The 15,192-nt window shown below is 42.4% G+C and overlaps 1 protein-coding gene across 4 annotated transcripts in view; it reads left to right on the top strand.

Annotated features, from left to right (window-relative positions):
* LOC143765015 (solute carrier family 46 member 2-like) overlaps positions 1-8,451 on the top strand; it is a 168,697-nt gene extending 160,246 nt beyond the window's left edge. For 2 of the 4 annotated variants that reach the window (XM_077251261.1, XM_077251253.1), the window contains exon 5: positions 5,117-8,448. In XM_077251261.1, coding sequence (XP_077107376.1) covers positions 5,117-5,186 — 70 coding nt within the window. In that variant the 3' untranslated portion in view covers positions 5,187-8,448. Of the gene's footprint in view, positions 1-5,116 lie in introns of all 4 variants that reach the window. The other 2 variants (XR_013213313.1, XR_013213311.1) reach the window with 2 other exon arrangements.
* Positions 8,452-15,192: the final 6,741 nt, after the last annotated feature.

Genomic DNA, 15,192 nt, shown 5'->3' with positions numbered 1-15,192 from the left:
TGACTGGCCTAAAGAGAAGTGGCACAACATTCTATGGACAGATGAGAGAAAGATTGTTCTTATGGGTCTGAATGCAACAGAAAGTTTGTGAGAATACCCATAAACACTGAATTCAAGCCACAGTACACTGTGAAGACTGTAAAACATGGAGGTGCGAGCATAATGGTTGGGGGATGTTTTTCATATTATGTAGTTGGGCTGATTTATCACATACCATTCACCATGGACAAGTTTGAATATATCAAGATACTGAAAGAGGTCATGTTGCTTTATGCAGAAGTAGGAATGCCCCGGAAATGGGTTTCAGAAGGACAATGAACCCAAATTCTCCAGCAAGCGTGCAACATCATGGTTCCAGAACAACAAAATTGATGTTATGAAGTGGCCAGCCCGATCTCCAGACTTTAATCCGATTGAGAATTTATGGAGTGACAACAAAAATGCTGTTTTTGATTGAAAACCTAAATTTGCAAAAGAACTGTGAAATGTAACCGAGTCAACTTGGGCTGGAATATCTGTTCGAAGGTGTCAGATGTTCCATGCCATTCCATGCCACATAGATGTAAAGCAGCTATCATAAATAAAGGTTATACAACTAAATATCAGTTCAGAGATTAACAGAAAAGCTGTGTCTGTGAATAAATATCAGTTTACACTGTAAATATCCAAGTTTGCAAGTGAAAATGCAGACACTGCTATTTTTTTAAACAACCTGTTATTCCTTTTTCTTCATTTTCAATTTAAAAAATTTATATTTTGTTCATATTTCCGTTTGGATTTGAATGTGCAGTCCTCCCAGTGCCTATGTGTATGTCATGTCTGTGGTAGTGGAACCGTGGACCGAGGAGAGCCTGGCAGGGTTTAACTAGGCGAATACATGACTCTTCGCTCCTGGACAGACCTCGAACACACGACAGCTGACCCCAAAGGGAAAGAGAGCTGGAATAGCAGGTGCTTGCAGGGATGGCTGGTATACAGGCAGGCACAGTAAGTGATACGAGTATGGCTGATATACAGGTAGGCATTGCAGGTGCAGGTACGTATGGCTGGTATTCAAGCAGGTATGGCAGGTGCAGCAATGTACGGCTGGTATACAGGCAGGCACAGCAAGTGCAGGCAGGTACGGCTCTCATACACAGGCAAGTGCAGGCAGGTGGATAGCTGGTATACAGGTGAGCACACCAGGTGCAGTCAGGTATGGCTGGTATACAGATGGGCGCGGCAAGTACAGACAGGTGTTGGTGGGCAAAACTGAAATATAGGCATGCATGTGCTGGCAGGCATGTCTTGAATACAGGAATATCCTGCAGATATGTAAAGACAGATTGAAGCAGGAAAAGGCAAGAACTGGCAGATAAAGGGGACCTGAGAACTAATATGAGTGTAAACAACACAGAGTGAACATATTGCTCAGACACCTTCCAACAGGTGGAGGTGCCTTAAATAATAAGTGTCTCCCAGCCATTGGCTGGGGACACTTTTGAGGGGTACGTGCTGTCTCATTAAGAGACCAGGAGCTTGCGCCCTAAGCGCAGTGCCTGAGGATCTGCCAAGGGTGTGCAGATCTTGTGAAGCAGCAGGAGGAGGTGGGAATAGGGCTGGGGCGGTGAGTGAGTCGGCATCCCTGCAGGGGAGGGGGAATGGGAAGCGTGCAGGGATGCCTACTCTGCAGTACCCACCCCCCTTTATGCCCCCTCTTCTTCAAGCCTGCAAGAAATCTCTACAGGAGGAGAGGGGCATAGATGTTCTCATTGGGCTGCCATGACCTCTCCTCAGGAACAAAACCATTCCAATCTACAAGAAAAAAAGGTTTTGCCTCTTACCATTTTTGTGGCCAGAATATTCTGTACCTCGAAAACATCTTCAGAGCCGGCTAGAGCAGGAGTGGTATCCAGGTCCTTGAAGAAGGACCTGAAGATGACATGCTTGAGGAGAGACACTTGGAAAGAATTGGGGATCCATAAAGAGGTCTGGAGTTTGAGCTGGTAAGCTACAGCATTAATCTGTTTGAGAACCTCAAATGGACCGATGAAGCAAGGACCCAACTTTTACAAAGTAAGCTTGAGACAGTCAAACTTGGAAGAAAGCCAAACCTTATCCCCTGCAAGAAACAGAAGCGGGCCCAGACGTCTCTTGTCTGCATGTCTCTTTATCCGTTCAGAAGATTTCATTAATGTGGTCATGGTGTCCTCCCAGATTTTAGAGAAGCCCTTGATGAGAGCTTCAGCCACAGGAATGTCAGTGGCAGTAGACACAAAACCCAGAATATTGCAGTGTTGACAATACACAGCGAAAAATGGAGATTTAGCTGAGGATTCCCTCACATGGTTGTTATATGAGAATTCGACCTAAGGCAGGAGAGTGACCCAGTCATTGTGATGGGCATTGAAGAAATGCTGTGGGAACTTGGTTAGGATCTGATTGATCTGCTCTACCTGACCATTGGAATGTGGATGGTAGGCTGAAGAGGAGTCCAAGATGACATTTAGGAGTTTGCAGGTACTCCTCCAGAAGTGAGATGTAAACTGTATGCCTCTATCAGAGACTTTATGGAGAGGTAACCCATGGAGGTGGAAAAAATGTTGGATGAACTTCGTGGCAAGCACAGGAGCAGATGGGAGACCATAGAGTGGAGTAAAATGGGCCATTATTATTATTACTATTATTATTATTTATATAGCACCATTGATTCCATGGTGCTGTACATGAGAAGGGGTTATATACAACTTACAGATATCACTTACAGTTAACAAACTAACAAGTTCATCACAATATGCTGTCAAGGAGCTGATGAAATGAGGAAGTAATCATCCATTGGGAAGCTGTTTTGAAGTCTTATTCTGGGCACAGAAGGGACAGGACGAGATGAAATCCGCAATTTCCTTGTGCATCGAAGGCTACCAATAATACAATACCGTGAAATGAGAAGAGCCATTTTCTTCTGTCCGGCATGACCAGCCAATTTAGATGAGTGACCCCACTGAAGGACCCTCTTCTTGTCTGGTTCAGCGACATATGTCTTTCCGAATGGAACCCAGGACAAATCCACCGGAGACAGTGACCATTTTGGAGGACTCAGTGATGTGTTGAGGCTCTACCTCCTGGTCAGAAGACAGAAAGGACCTGGAAAATGCATCCACCTTATTGTTCTTGTCCACCTACCAGAAGAATAAAATCAAAACGGGCGAAGAACAGAGACCACCTCCTTTGACGTGGATTTAGCCGCTGTACAGACTGCAGATAGGCTATGTTCTTGTGGTCAGCATAAATAATTACTGAATGCATCATTACTTCAAGCAAAAAGCAACACTCCTCCAGAGCAAGTTTAATCACTAAGAGTTCTCCATCGCCTATTGAGTAGTTGCATTCTGGAGCCGAGGAGACTTTGAAGAAGAAACCACAGGTCACCATATGACCGTAAGTAGATTTCTGGGTGAGGAAGGCTCTGGCCCCAGAGGAAGAAGCATCTCTCTCCAAATAGAATTGCTTATTATTGTCACGTCGGTGCAGCACTGGAGCGGAGGAGAAGGCCTGTTTTAAGGAGATCCTCTTTCTCCTATAGGGGATTAAGCCATGCCAGAGCTTAGACAGTATGATGGGTCATGATGAATGCCACTTTGCCTCAATCTGAAGCAAACTGATTGGTAAACCCACGTCATAATGTGGTAGGTTGGTGAGTGACAACTGAGGTAGCCACGACTTGCACAGGAGCAGATGAGACTGCAGATGTCAGTGTGTCCAAGCGAGTGGTCACTGTCCACAAATAAGAAAAGATTTTGTCCTGCTGGTCTTTCTAGTAGGAAATTTCCTGGTACAGGTCAGAGATAGAGGAAGATTGAGAGCTAGTGGATTCCATGGCAAACTGCCACGTCCGTAGTAGTGGAACCACTATGCCGTGGTCAGAGGAGAGCCTGGAGGGGTGTAACTGGGCAAACATCTGAGTCATAGCTGGAGCCCTTGATGGTTATACTTCACTCCCAACTAACGCCAGGTGCTACTCCAAGATGGACTTCGGACCCTCAAAGTGGCAGATAGCTGGAATGGCAGGTGCTGGCACGGATGGCTGGTATAGAGTCAAGCACCGCAAGTGCACACAGGTACGACTGGTATACAGGAAGGCTCGGCAGGTGCGGCTGGCTTACAGGCAGGCATGGCAAGTGCAGACAAGTACAGCTGGTATAGAGGCAGGCATGTAGGTGCAGGCAGGTACGGCTGGTGTACAGGCAGGCATGGCAGGTGCAGATAGGTAGGGCTGGTATACAGGCAGGTGCAGGCAGGTACGGTGGGTATACAGGTGAGCACGGCAAGTGCAGACAAGTGTTGGCAGGCACGGCCTATATACAGGCAAGCAAGTGCTGGCAGGTACATCTTGAATAGAGGAACACTCTGCAGGCACAGAAAGACAGTTACAGGCAGGAAAAGTCAGGTACTGGCAGGTAAAAGGGAACTGAAACTAGCAAGCGTGCAAACAAGGCAGGTGGAGGTGCCTTAAATAATAAGTGTCTCACAGCTATTGGCTGGGGACACTTTTGGATGATGTGTGCTTTCTCTTTAAGAGTGTGCACCCTATGTGTAGTGTCTGAGGATCAGCCAGGTATGCGCAGACCTCAAAAAGTAGAAGGAGGAGGAGGTGGGGTGAGACGCCATCCCTGCCAGGGGAGGGGAGAATGTGAAGCGTGCAGGGATGCCGGTGCTACAGTGAATATGGAAATAAATGCTATTATGAGAATTGAGCTTTTTCTCAGTTGTTTTAAACACACTGCTATTATATTGCAAATAACTGTACAAGATATAAGTTAATGTAATATCTGTCAAACAGACCTTTTAGATTCCAGACATATCTTTTAAAAGGGTTTTCCGGCCTTAGAGCACACATCAGAGGTCATTTTATATAGCTACAGACTTGTGAATCCTGACATTATGTGCACTGTGAGGATTCCCCGAAAACCAGGAGCAGATGGTCATGTGACCGCAAGTATGCGATTTAACAGATTTTTATTAATTTTATTTAAACAATGATGTTTACTATAAAGAAAACAGAGATTTTTTTAAATAATCAAGAATAGTTATAGAATTTTTCATTAATACACAATAGTATTTCTTGTTTTTTTTCCAGTATTGCAGCCTACCATAATTGGTCCAGAAGAGATCAACAGAACAGTGCAGTGGTTACAGACCCACAATGAGGTTCCTGATCAATGTGGAAACATCTTTCATCGCCATTGGAACCAGCAGTGTAAACACTATGCACAACTACAGGCAGACTGTTCCCAAGTATAAATTAGTCATTAAAACACACACCAAGTGTACCATCACCATGCAAGCAATGAGAAACGCACAGTAATTTAATTTCTAACTTGACCACGAATGTTTTTTGGTTGTACACCTCATTGTCTGTGATGCCTCTGTACTGTATTCTATTGGGATGGAGTAAGGTATAGAGTACAGAACAGTATGGGGGTAATATTGTGCAATGACTTCTTTCTGAACACACAGAATATGATTTATCCTGTAAAATGTGAAATCAAATACAAAACAATGCAGCAAGTAGGTACTTCTCAGTGCCAAATATGACACACAATGCAGTTCCATTTTTCACACCAAATTGCAAATGTTAATGGGGGTTTTAGTAAATAGCCTCATCATGCCTCCGTATGTCTTGGATTTCTTTGGTACAACAAGACCCATAGGCTGCTAACGGTGCCATATTAAATGGGTTGTCCAGTCAAAAACTTCAAGTCTGCCGTCACTCTATTTGACTGCAAACTTATGAATCCTCACATTGATCTCACTTTGCACTGTGTGGATTCTCCGGTGCCAGGAGCTGCGGTCATGTGACCACAAGTATGCGATATGTAAACTCTTGGCCACATTCCGACTAGATGGGCGCAGCATTGCATAATGCATGTGTATTGCGTGAGGCAGGGAACAGTCTCGTAGGAATGTGGCCAGGATTAAGCATATCACAGAATTCAAAAGATTCAGGCACCAATAAACCAGATGAATATGTGCTAAGTTAAAGACAGATTTCACCCCGCAAATCAATTTCCAAAACCACCTCTTCTGGGTGGTGCATACACAAAAGATATTCTTATGGTACACAAACGAGAAGCAAAAAGATGGAGCACTCACCAGGTCCTCGCTGTTAAATTTTTCTTTAACCCATATTAAGACGGCATCCACATCTTGGTAAAGTGCAAAGTGCGGTGTGCAGGTGGCAGGGGAGTAAGCAAGTGAAAAAAAGCCTGACGGACTACGGGAGTTTCGTGCTGTTCACGTGCTTCTACAGGTCCATGTTAGCCAGGGTAATACAACACTTCCTTTTAACAAGGACTGGGGAGTGGTTAAACACATACAAGTGAGGCCGGCGTCACACTAGGCGTAAGACAATACGGTCCATTTTTTACGGCCGTAATACGCAGAAAAGTCCCCAAAAATAGTGATCCGTATGTCATCCGTAGGCAGGGTGTGTCAGCGTATTTTGCGCATGGCATCCTCCATATGTAATCCGTATGGCATCCGTCACCAGCTGGGTGATCTGTACTTACATTGAGTTGCGGTGAGGTGCCCTCTGGTGGATGAACTCATATGAACTCGAGCGTGGGAACTTTTCCAAGGCTCCAGTTCATGAGGACATCCAGCAGAGGGCGCCTCACCGCGACTCAATGTAAGTACAGATCACCCAGCTTTCCTTTCAGCACCCGGGGATTACAGGCACGAGCGAGTGCTTTAGCGCAGCTCCTGCCTGTAAATTGATTTAACCCCTTCAGAAGGATTTACATCGTGGGACCTGACAGATCCTTGGATGGTATGTATATTGTGGGTTTATTATTTTGCCAAGCGAGGGTCTTCAGGTGGATTGAGAGAGCAATAAAATACTAAAACAACCGGTGTGTTTATTTCATTAAAATAATTTTTAATAATGTGTGTGTTTTATAACCCTTTCAGACAATTGGATTAATAATGGATAGGTGTCATAATTGACGCCTCTCCATTATTAACCTGGCTTAATGTCACCTTACAATAGCAAGGTGGCATTAACCCTTCATTACCCCATATCCCACCGCTACATGGGAGTGTGAAGAGAGTGGCCAAGTGCCAGAATAGGCGCATCTTCCAGATGTGCCTTTTCTGGGGTGGCTGGGGGCAGATGTTTGTAGCCAGGGGGGGCCAATAACCATGGACCCTCTCTAGGGTCTTAATATCTGCCCTCAGTCACTGGCTTTACCACTCTGGCGGAGAAAATTGCGCGGTAGCCCACACCAATTTTTTCCGCCATTTAACCCTTTATTTTAGCAGCTACAGCAACCAAATTTTGCACATACACACTACTAACATTAGTAGTGTGGAATATGCAAAAAAAAAATGGATATGAGATGGTTTACTGTATGTAAACCATGTCTCATATCATGTCGGGTTTGGGAAGGAGAAATTAAAAGCCGGCAATTGAATTACCGGCTTTTCACTAACACCGCTGCGTATTTCTCGCAAGTCACACTGCTGGTCCGTGTGGAATACGTATTTTTCTCGCCCCCATAGACTTTCATTGGCGTATTTTTTGCGCAATACGCTGACAAACGCAGCATGCTGTGATTTTGTATGGCCGTAGAAAGCCGTATAATACGGATCCGTAATATACGGCTGATAGGACCAGACCTATTGAGAATAATTGTGCCGTTTGTTTGGCGAGTTTTACGGACGTATTTTCTGCGCTCTTACGTCCGTAAAACTCGCTAGTGTGACGCCGGCCTGAAAGTAACACGTAAAAAAAAGGCACAAGTAATTATGGGTAATACATTGATCTCTAACCATACCGACATATCCAGTGTATCATTTAAACCGAGCGGACCTTGAGCATCTGTATCAAGAATCCATTTACCTTCTCTTCTTAATATTAATCTATTGAGATCACCTTTCTGTCTGGTATATTCTATATGTTCAATTCCTGCAAACCTTAAAACGTTTCGATCTCCATTATATACTTCATTAATATGTATTATTAATCTTAACGAACCTTTTACTGTTACTATTGAATAGGAATGTTCTATTAATCTGATGTACATTGGCCTAATTGTCTTCACAATGTAATAAAACTGACATGGGCAAAAGATCACGTAAATTATTTGTTTCGTACGACATGAGATTAATTCTTTCACAGAATGCTATACCGCTCCGATTCTTAGATTTGATGCCAATATGTGTAAGTGGCAGAAAGAACAATTCCCACAGCGAAAATTTCCTTTTGGATTTTTTTCATTCAACCACGTTATTTTGTTACTAGTTTCAAGAAATCTTTTATGTGCCAAAATATCATTTAAATTGCGACTTCTCTTGTAGCTGATTAACGGTTTATTTTTTGCTACTGCTGTTACACCTTTATCACTCTCCAAGAGGTGCCAGTTTCTTTTAATTGCCGATTTAATCAGATTCATATTAGGGTTGTTTTTGAAAGAAAAAATAAATCTCTCATCTATCTGTTTGCTTGGCAATTTACTTTAAATCTGCTTTAACCCCTTTCTTGTCATCGGACGGAATAGTACGTCCGATGGCAGAACCCCCGCTTTGATTCATTCTTCGGCAGTGAGCCCGCATCAAAGCCGGGACATGTCAGCTGTTTTGAACAGCTAACATGTGCCTGCAATAGACGCGGGTGGAATCACGATCCGCCTGCGCCTATTAACTAGCTAAATGCTGCTGTCAAATTCTTAGGCTGGGGTCACACTTAGCGTAGGGAAATACAGTCCATTTTTTACAGGCGTAATATCCCAAAACAGTGATCCGTATGTCATCCTTAGGCAGGGTGTGGCTGCGTATTTTATGCATGTCATCCTCTGTATGTACTCCGTATGGCATCCGTACTGCGTTTTTTTCTCGCAACCTTGCAAAATGGACATATAATGGATCCATGGGCTCAAATATTCGTGAAAACATATATACAGTCTATATATATAGAGAGAGAGAGAAAAAAAAAAAAGCCAACCAGCACTCCTAATGTGAACACGTGCAAAGCTGCAAGCTGCATCATATAGATAAAAAAACACAGCAGCACATGTACTGTTTAGCCCAGAGTGACATGTTTTGTCCATAGTTGTAGGCTGGTGGCCCAAGAGTGGCATGTACGGTACAGTAGGACCCATCAGAGGGAGATCACCTTGCCGTGGTTGATGGGCACGCATGAATTGGCCAATTTATGCGCTAAGAATCTTCATTTCATCTATTACTGTAAGTTTTATGAAAAATAATTTTTTTGAAAAAATTTGTGAAAAAAATATTTTTGAGAAGTATAATTCATATTAAATATTTGTCTGTGTTTTCACATGACCTAGATTCATGTACATGTGCTGCTCTGTTTTTTTATCTATATATATATATATATATATATATATATATGTCAGTGAGACACATATATATATTTCATACAGCGCTAGATAGCTTAAAAGACAGTAATTCAATTGCCGGCTTTTTCTATCTCCTTATCAAACCTGACAGGATATGAGACATGGTTTACATACAGTAAACCATTTCATATCCCTTATTTTTTTGCATATTCCTCACTAATAATGTTAGTATAGTGTGTGTGCAAAATTTGGGGGCTCTAGCTGTTAAATTAAAGGGTTAAATCACAGAAAAAACTGGCGTGGGCTCCCGCCAGAGTGGGAAAGCCAGTGACTGAGGACAGATATTAATAGCCTAGATAGGGACCATGGATATTGCCTCCCCCCGGCTAAAAATATCTGCCACCAGCCACCCCAGAAAAGGTGCATCTGTAAGATGCGCCTATTCTGGCACTTAGCCTCTCTTTCCCACTCCCAAGTAGCAGTGGGATATGGGGTAATAAAGGGTTAATGTCACCTTGCTATTGTAAGGTGAGATTAAGCCTGGTTAATAATGGAGAGATGTCAATAAGACACCTATCCATTATAATCTAATAATAGTAAAGGGTTAATAATACACACACACATTAAGAATAAAGTATTTTATTGAAATAAATACACACATGGGGTTATAAAATCTTTATTGTACACTTAATCCACCTGAAGACCCTCATTCTGTAAAAGAAAAAAAAGAAAAAAGCAACAAGATCACATACCTTTCCGGTGTGCAGCCATGTCCCACGCTGTAAATCCATCTGAAGGGGTCAAATAATTTTACAACCAGGATCCTGCTAATGCAGCTGTTGCTCCTGGTTGTAAAAACTGGAAAATGTATGGAATGCAGGTGAACGTAGCATCGTAGACTTGTGGTGATGCGCCCCCTGGTGGCATAAACTCCTATGAACTCTAACGTGAGAAAATATTCAGAAAAATTCCCACACTAGAGTTCATATGAGTTTATGCCAGCAGGGGGCGCAGCAAGTATTTCTCGCAAGTCACACTGGTGGTCCGTGTGTAATCAGTATTTTTCTCGCCCCATAGACTTTCATTGGCGGATTTTTTGCGCAATACACTGACAAACGCAGCATGCTGCGATTTTCTACACACGTAAAATACAACTGCGAAATATACGGCAGATGGGAGCTGCCCCATAGAGAATCATTGGTCCGTGTGCAATGCGTAGTTTTTGCGCCTCTCATACGTCCATAAAACTCTCTAGTGTGATGCCGGCCTTAACCTGATCGCTAAACGGTGTAGTGAGAAAAAAAAAATCAAAACGCCAGAATTACTTTTTTTGGTCGCCACAACATTGCATTAAAATGCAATAACGGGCGATCAAAAGAATGCATTGGCACTAAAATGGTATCATTAAAAAGTCAGATTGGCATGCAAAAAATAAGCCCTCACCTGATCCGAGATCCCGAAAAATGGAGATGCTACGGGTCTCGTAAAATTGCACAATTTTTTTTTTTAAGCAAAGTTTGGCAGGCTTTTTTTACTACTTAGATAAAAAAGAACCTAGTCATGTTTGGTGTCTATGAACTTGTAATGACCTGTAGAATCATAATGGCAGGTCAGTTTTAGCATTTAGTGAACCTAGCAAAAAGGCCAAACAAAGAACAAGTGTGGGATTGCACTTTTTTTGCAATTTTACCGCACTTGGAATTTTTTCCGCATTTTATAGTACAAGACGTAGTAAAAACCAATGATGTCATTCAAAAGTACAACTCGTCCCGCAAAAAATAAGCCCTCACATGGCCATATTGACGGAAAAATAAAAAAGTTATGGCTCTGGGAAGGAGGGGAGCAAAAAATGAAAATGCAAAACCGAAAAAAGCTCCGGGGGTTAAAGGGTTAATAATTCTATTTTTCTCTATTTTTTCTCTTCTGCCTTTTTTCTATCTTCTATGAGTACTTCCTTAGGATAACCTCTGTTTAATACATTTTCAGATAATTCATGTACTTGCTTTGAAAAACCTTCTTCTCTGTTATTGATTTTTCTTAGCCTCAAAATCTGACTATACGACAAACTTCGTTTAGGGTATGTGCACACGTTGCAGTAGCCCATGTGTTCCTGTTTCCATAATTGTTCTCTTGTGTCTACAAGACTAGGGAGTTACCCACCACTCCTCTTGGGCTATCTGCACAAAAGCTGTTCCACTCAGCATGTCCACATGAACTTTTCCTCTCTGAACCCTGTTCATACAGGTAATATACAGATGATCAGGTTTTTAAATACATCAGATAGGGATTGCATACATCAGTTAGGACTGCTCTGATATGGGCATACCTTGACGTTTGGTGGAGCAGCTTAGCATACATTTTTTGCAAAAAACGTATCAACCAAATACCCTGTTTTTTACATCTTTTTACTAGCACTTGCGGATTACTGTGATTTTTTGAAACTGTGTGTTTTTGGTTTTACTATGCTCTTTTGTGTCTTCAAGTTTCTTGGTGGTGTGTGAACATGTTCCTACAGATTTGTTCACTGTGCAAGTAGCCCATGTGTTCCTGGGTGCAAAAACGCTGCAGATCCCCAAGTGATTCACAGTACAATGTAAATCAATGAGAAAAAAAAACGGTGTGCTAAAGGTGCGGAAAATTACTTGCGGAAACGCTGCGGATTAAAAGAAGTAGCATGTCACTTCTTTTTTGCGGATCTGTAGCATTTTTGTACCCATTCCATTATAGAAATCTAGCAGGGGTAAAAAACACAGTAAATCTGCAGCAAATCCGCACAAAAATGCGTCAAATCCGCACCTGCGTTTTCTGCCAAGAAATGCAGAATCCGCACCAAAAATTCCTAAGGCTAATCTGCAACGTGTGAACATAGCCTTAGTGTGTTCAGGGTGAGCACTGTTGTAATGAAGTAACATGTTATTAGTTGTTTTTTAAATGTTTTAGTTAATATTTTACCATCTTCTATGCTGATATTATCATCTAAAAATCTAAGTTTTTATTCCCAAATTGAGATGTAAATTTCATATTTACTTTGTTCTCATTAAGCGTATCACATACTCGAAGTCACATGACCGCCAACTCCTGGAATCAGTACTCAGCAGTCAGCAGCACCAGTCCAGATGATTGCCAAATCTTTCATAGCGAGAGACCTGTCAATTACCTGCAGTGCCGCTGGGAAAAGCTGACCGGAGTGGATCTTTAAAGTATATATTCTATGAAACACTGGAACATCACATAAAAAATATGCTTGGCTACAATTGTCCAGCCAGACCGATTCATGCTGCCCGAGATTTGGGCACCACGAATCAGGCAACAAATTCTCTTTCAGATGCTCTAATTGTATGTACAGTACATTCAGGAAATATAAAAGTTTTCTACATTTTGTTATATTGCAGCCTTATCAATCTACACAACCCAACCTAATGACAAACTTAAATCATGTTCAAGTAAAATATGAAAATTAAAAACAAAATATCAACTACTCAAGAATTCAGACTCTTTAACCCCTTAGTGACAGAGCCAATTTGGTACTTAATGACCAGGCCAATTTTTAAAATTCTGACCACTGTCACTTTGTGAAGTTATAGCTCTGGAACACTTCAGCATATCCCACTGATTGTGAGATTGTTTTTTCGTGACATATTGTACTTCACGTTCGTGGTAAAATTTCTTTATATAACATACGTTTATTTATGAAAAAAACAGAAATTTGGCAAAAAGTTTGAAAATTTAGCAATTTTCAAACTTTTAATTTTTGTACCTTTAAATCAGAGAGTGGTGTCACACAAAATAGTTACTAACATTTTCCACATGTCTACTTTACATCAGCACAATTTTGGAAACATAATTTTTCTTTTGTTAGGACGTTATAACCTCCCTATCCAACATCACTGAAAGGGGGCTTAATTATCTCCTCTCCAAATCGCACCTCATCACCTGTGCGCTCGACCCCATCCCATCCCACCTCCTCCCCAACCTCACCACCACTCACTCACCACTCTTATCCCATCCCTAACCCACCTCTTCAATATCGCTGCTCCCATTTGCTTCCAAACTCCTGGAGCTGCACGTCCACGCTGAAATTTCCTCCAACCTCTCATCTAACTTGCTCTTTGACAATCGACAATCTGGTTTCCGCCCCCATCACTCAACTGAGACAGCCCTGACCAAAATTACTAACGACCTATTTACAGCCAAAGTTAACGAACAATACTCTGAACTCCTCCTTCTAGGCCTGTCCTCTGCTTTCTAAACAGTTGACCACTGCCTCCTACTAAAGATCCTCTCCTCCTTTGGCATCAAAGACTTCGCCCTATCCTGGATCTCCTCATACCTTTCCAACAGCACATTCAGTGTCTCCCACTCCCACACTACCTCTCTCTGTTGGAGTCCCCCAAGGCTCTGCTCTAGGACCACTACTCTTCTCAATCTATACTCATGTATAGATATACTTATGCTGATGACACTCAGATCTACCTTTCTGGCCCAGACGTTACCTCTCTGCTGTCCAGTATTCCGGAGTGTCTATCAGCCATATCCTCCTTCTTCTCCTCTCGCTTCCTCAAACTCAATGTGGACAAATCTGAGCTCATCACCTTTCCTCCATCTCATAGATCTTCCTTACCTGACCTATCTATCGCAATTAACAACATCACGCTTTCCCCCGTACCGGAAGTCCGCTGCCTTGGAGTAACCCTTAGCTCTGCCCTGTCCTTCAAACTGCACATCCATCTTTCCACCTCCTGTCACCTCCAGCTCAAAAATATCTCCAGAATGTGTCCTTTCCTCAACCGTCAATCTACTAAAATGCTTGTGCATGCCCTCATCATCTCCCGCTTTGACTACTGCAACATCCTTTTCTGTGGCCTCCCTGCTAACACCCTTGCACCTCTCCAGTCCATCCTTAACTCTGCTGCCCAACTAATTCATCTCTCTCCTTGTTACTCCTCCACTTCCCCCTCTGCAAATCTCTTCACTGGCTCCCATTCCCTCAGCGTATCCAGTTCAAAATACTAATATTAACCTACCAAGCTATCCATAACCTGTCTCCTCCATATATCTCTGAACTAATCTCCCGATATCTTCCCTCACGTAATCTCCGGTCCTCCCAAGACCTACTTCTCTCCTCCACACTTATTTGCTCCTCACCCAACAGCCTCCAAGAATTCTCCGGAATATCCCCCATCCTCTGGAATTCTGTGCCCCAACACATCCGACAATCAACCACATTCGGATCCTTCAGATGGAACCTGAAAATCCAGCTCTTCAGGAAAGCCTACAGCCTGCACTGACCCCACTGCCTCCTCACCACTACCGAAGGTACCGCCTCACCAAACACCGGAGAACCGGCAACCCTCAACCTATTATCTCCTTCCCCACCATCCTGTAGAATGTAAGCCCGCAATGTAAGGGTCCTTGCCCCTCTGTATCAGTCTGTAATTGTTAGTTTGCTTACTGTAAGTGATATCTGTAATTTGTATGTAACCCCTTCTCATGTACATCACCATGGAATCAATGGTGCTATATAAATAAATAATAATAATAATGATAATAATAATATAAGGGTTAAAAGTTGACCAGGGATTTCACATTTTTCCAACAAAATTTACAAAACCATTTTTTTAGGGACCACCTCACATTTGAAATGAGTTTGGGAGGTCAATATAACAGAAAATACCCAAAAGAGTCACCATTCTTAAAAGTGCACCCCTCAAGGTGCACAAAACCACATTCAAGAAGTTTATTAACCCTTCAGGCACTTCACGAGAACTAAAGCAATGTGGAAGGAAAAAATTAACACAAAAAATTTACTTTGGAACCAATTTTTTTTATTTTCACAAGGGTAACAGGAGAAATG

Source organism: Ranitomeya variabilis, chromosome 1 (genome assembly GCF_051348905.1).
Source record: "Ranitomeya variabilis isolate aRanVar5 chromosome 1, aRanVar5.hap1, whole genome shotgun sequence".
NCBI classification, from domain to species: Eukaryota; Metazoa; Chordata; class Amphibia; order Anura; family Dendrobatidae; genus Ranitomeya; species Ranitomeya variabilis.
This window is presented reverse-complemented; position numbering and strand designations above follow the sequence as displayed.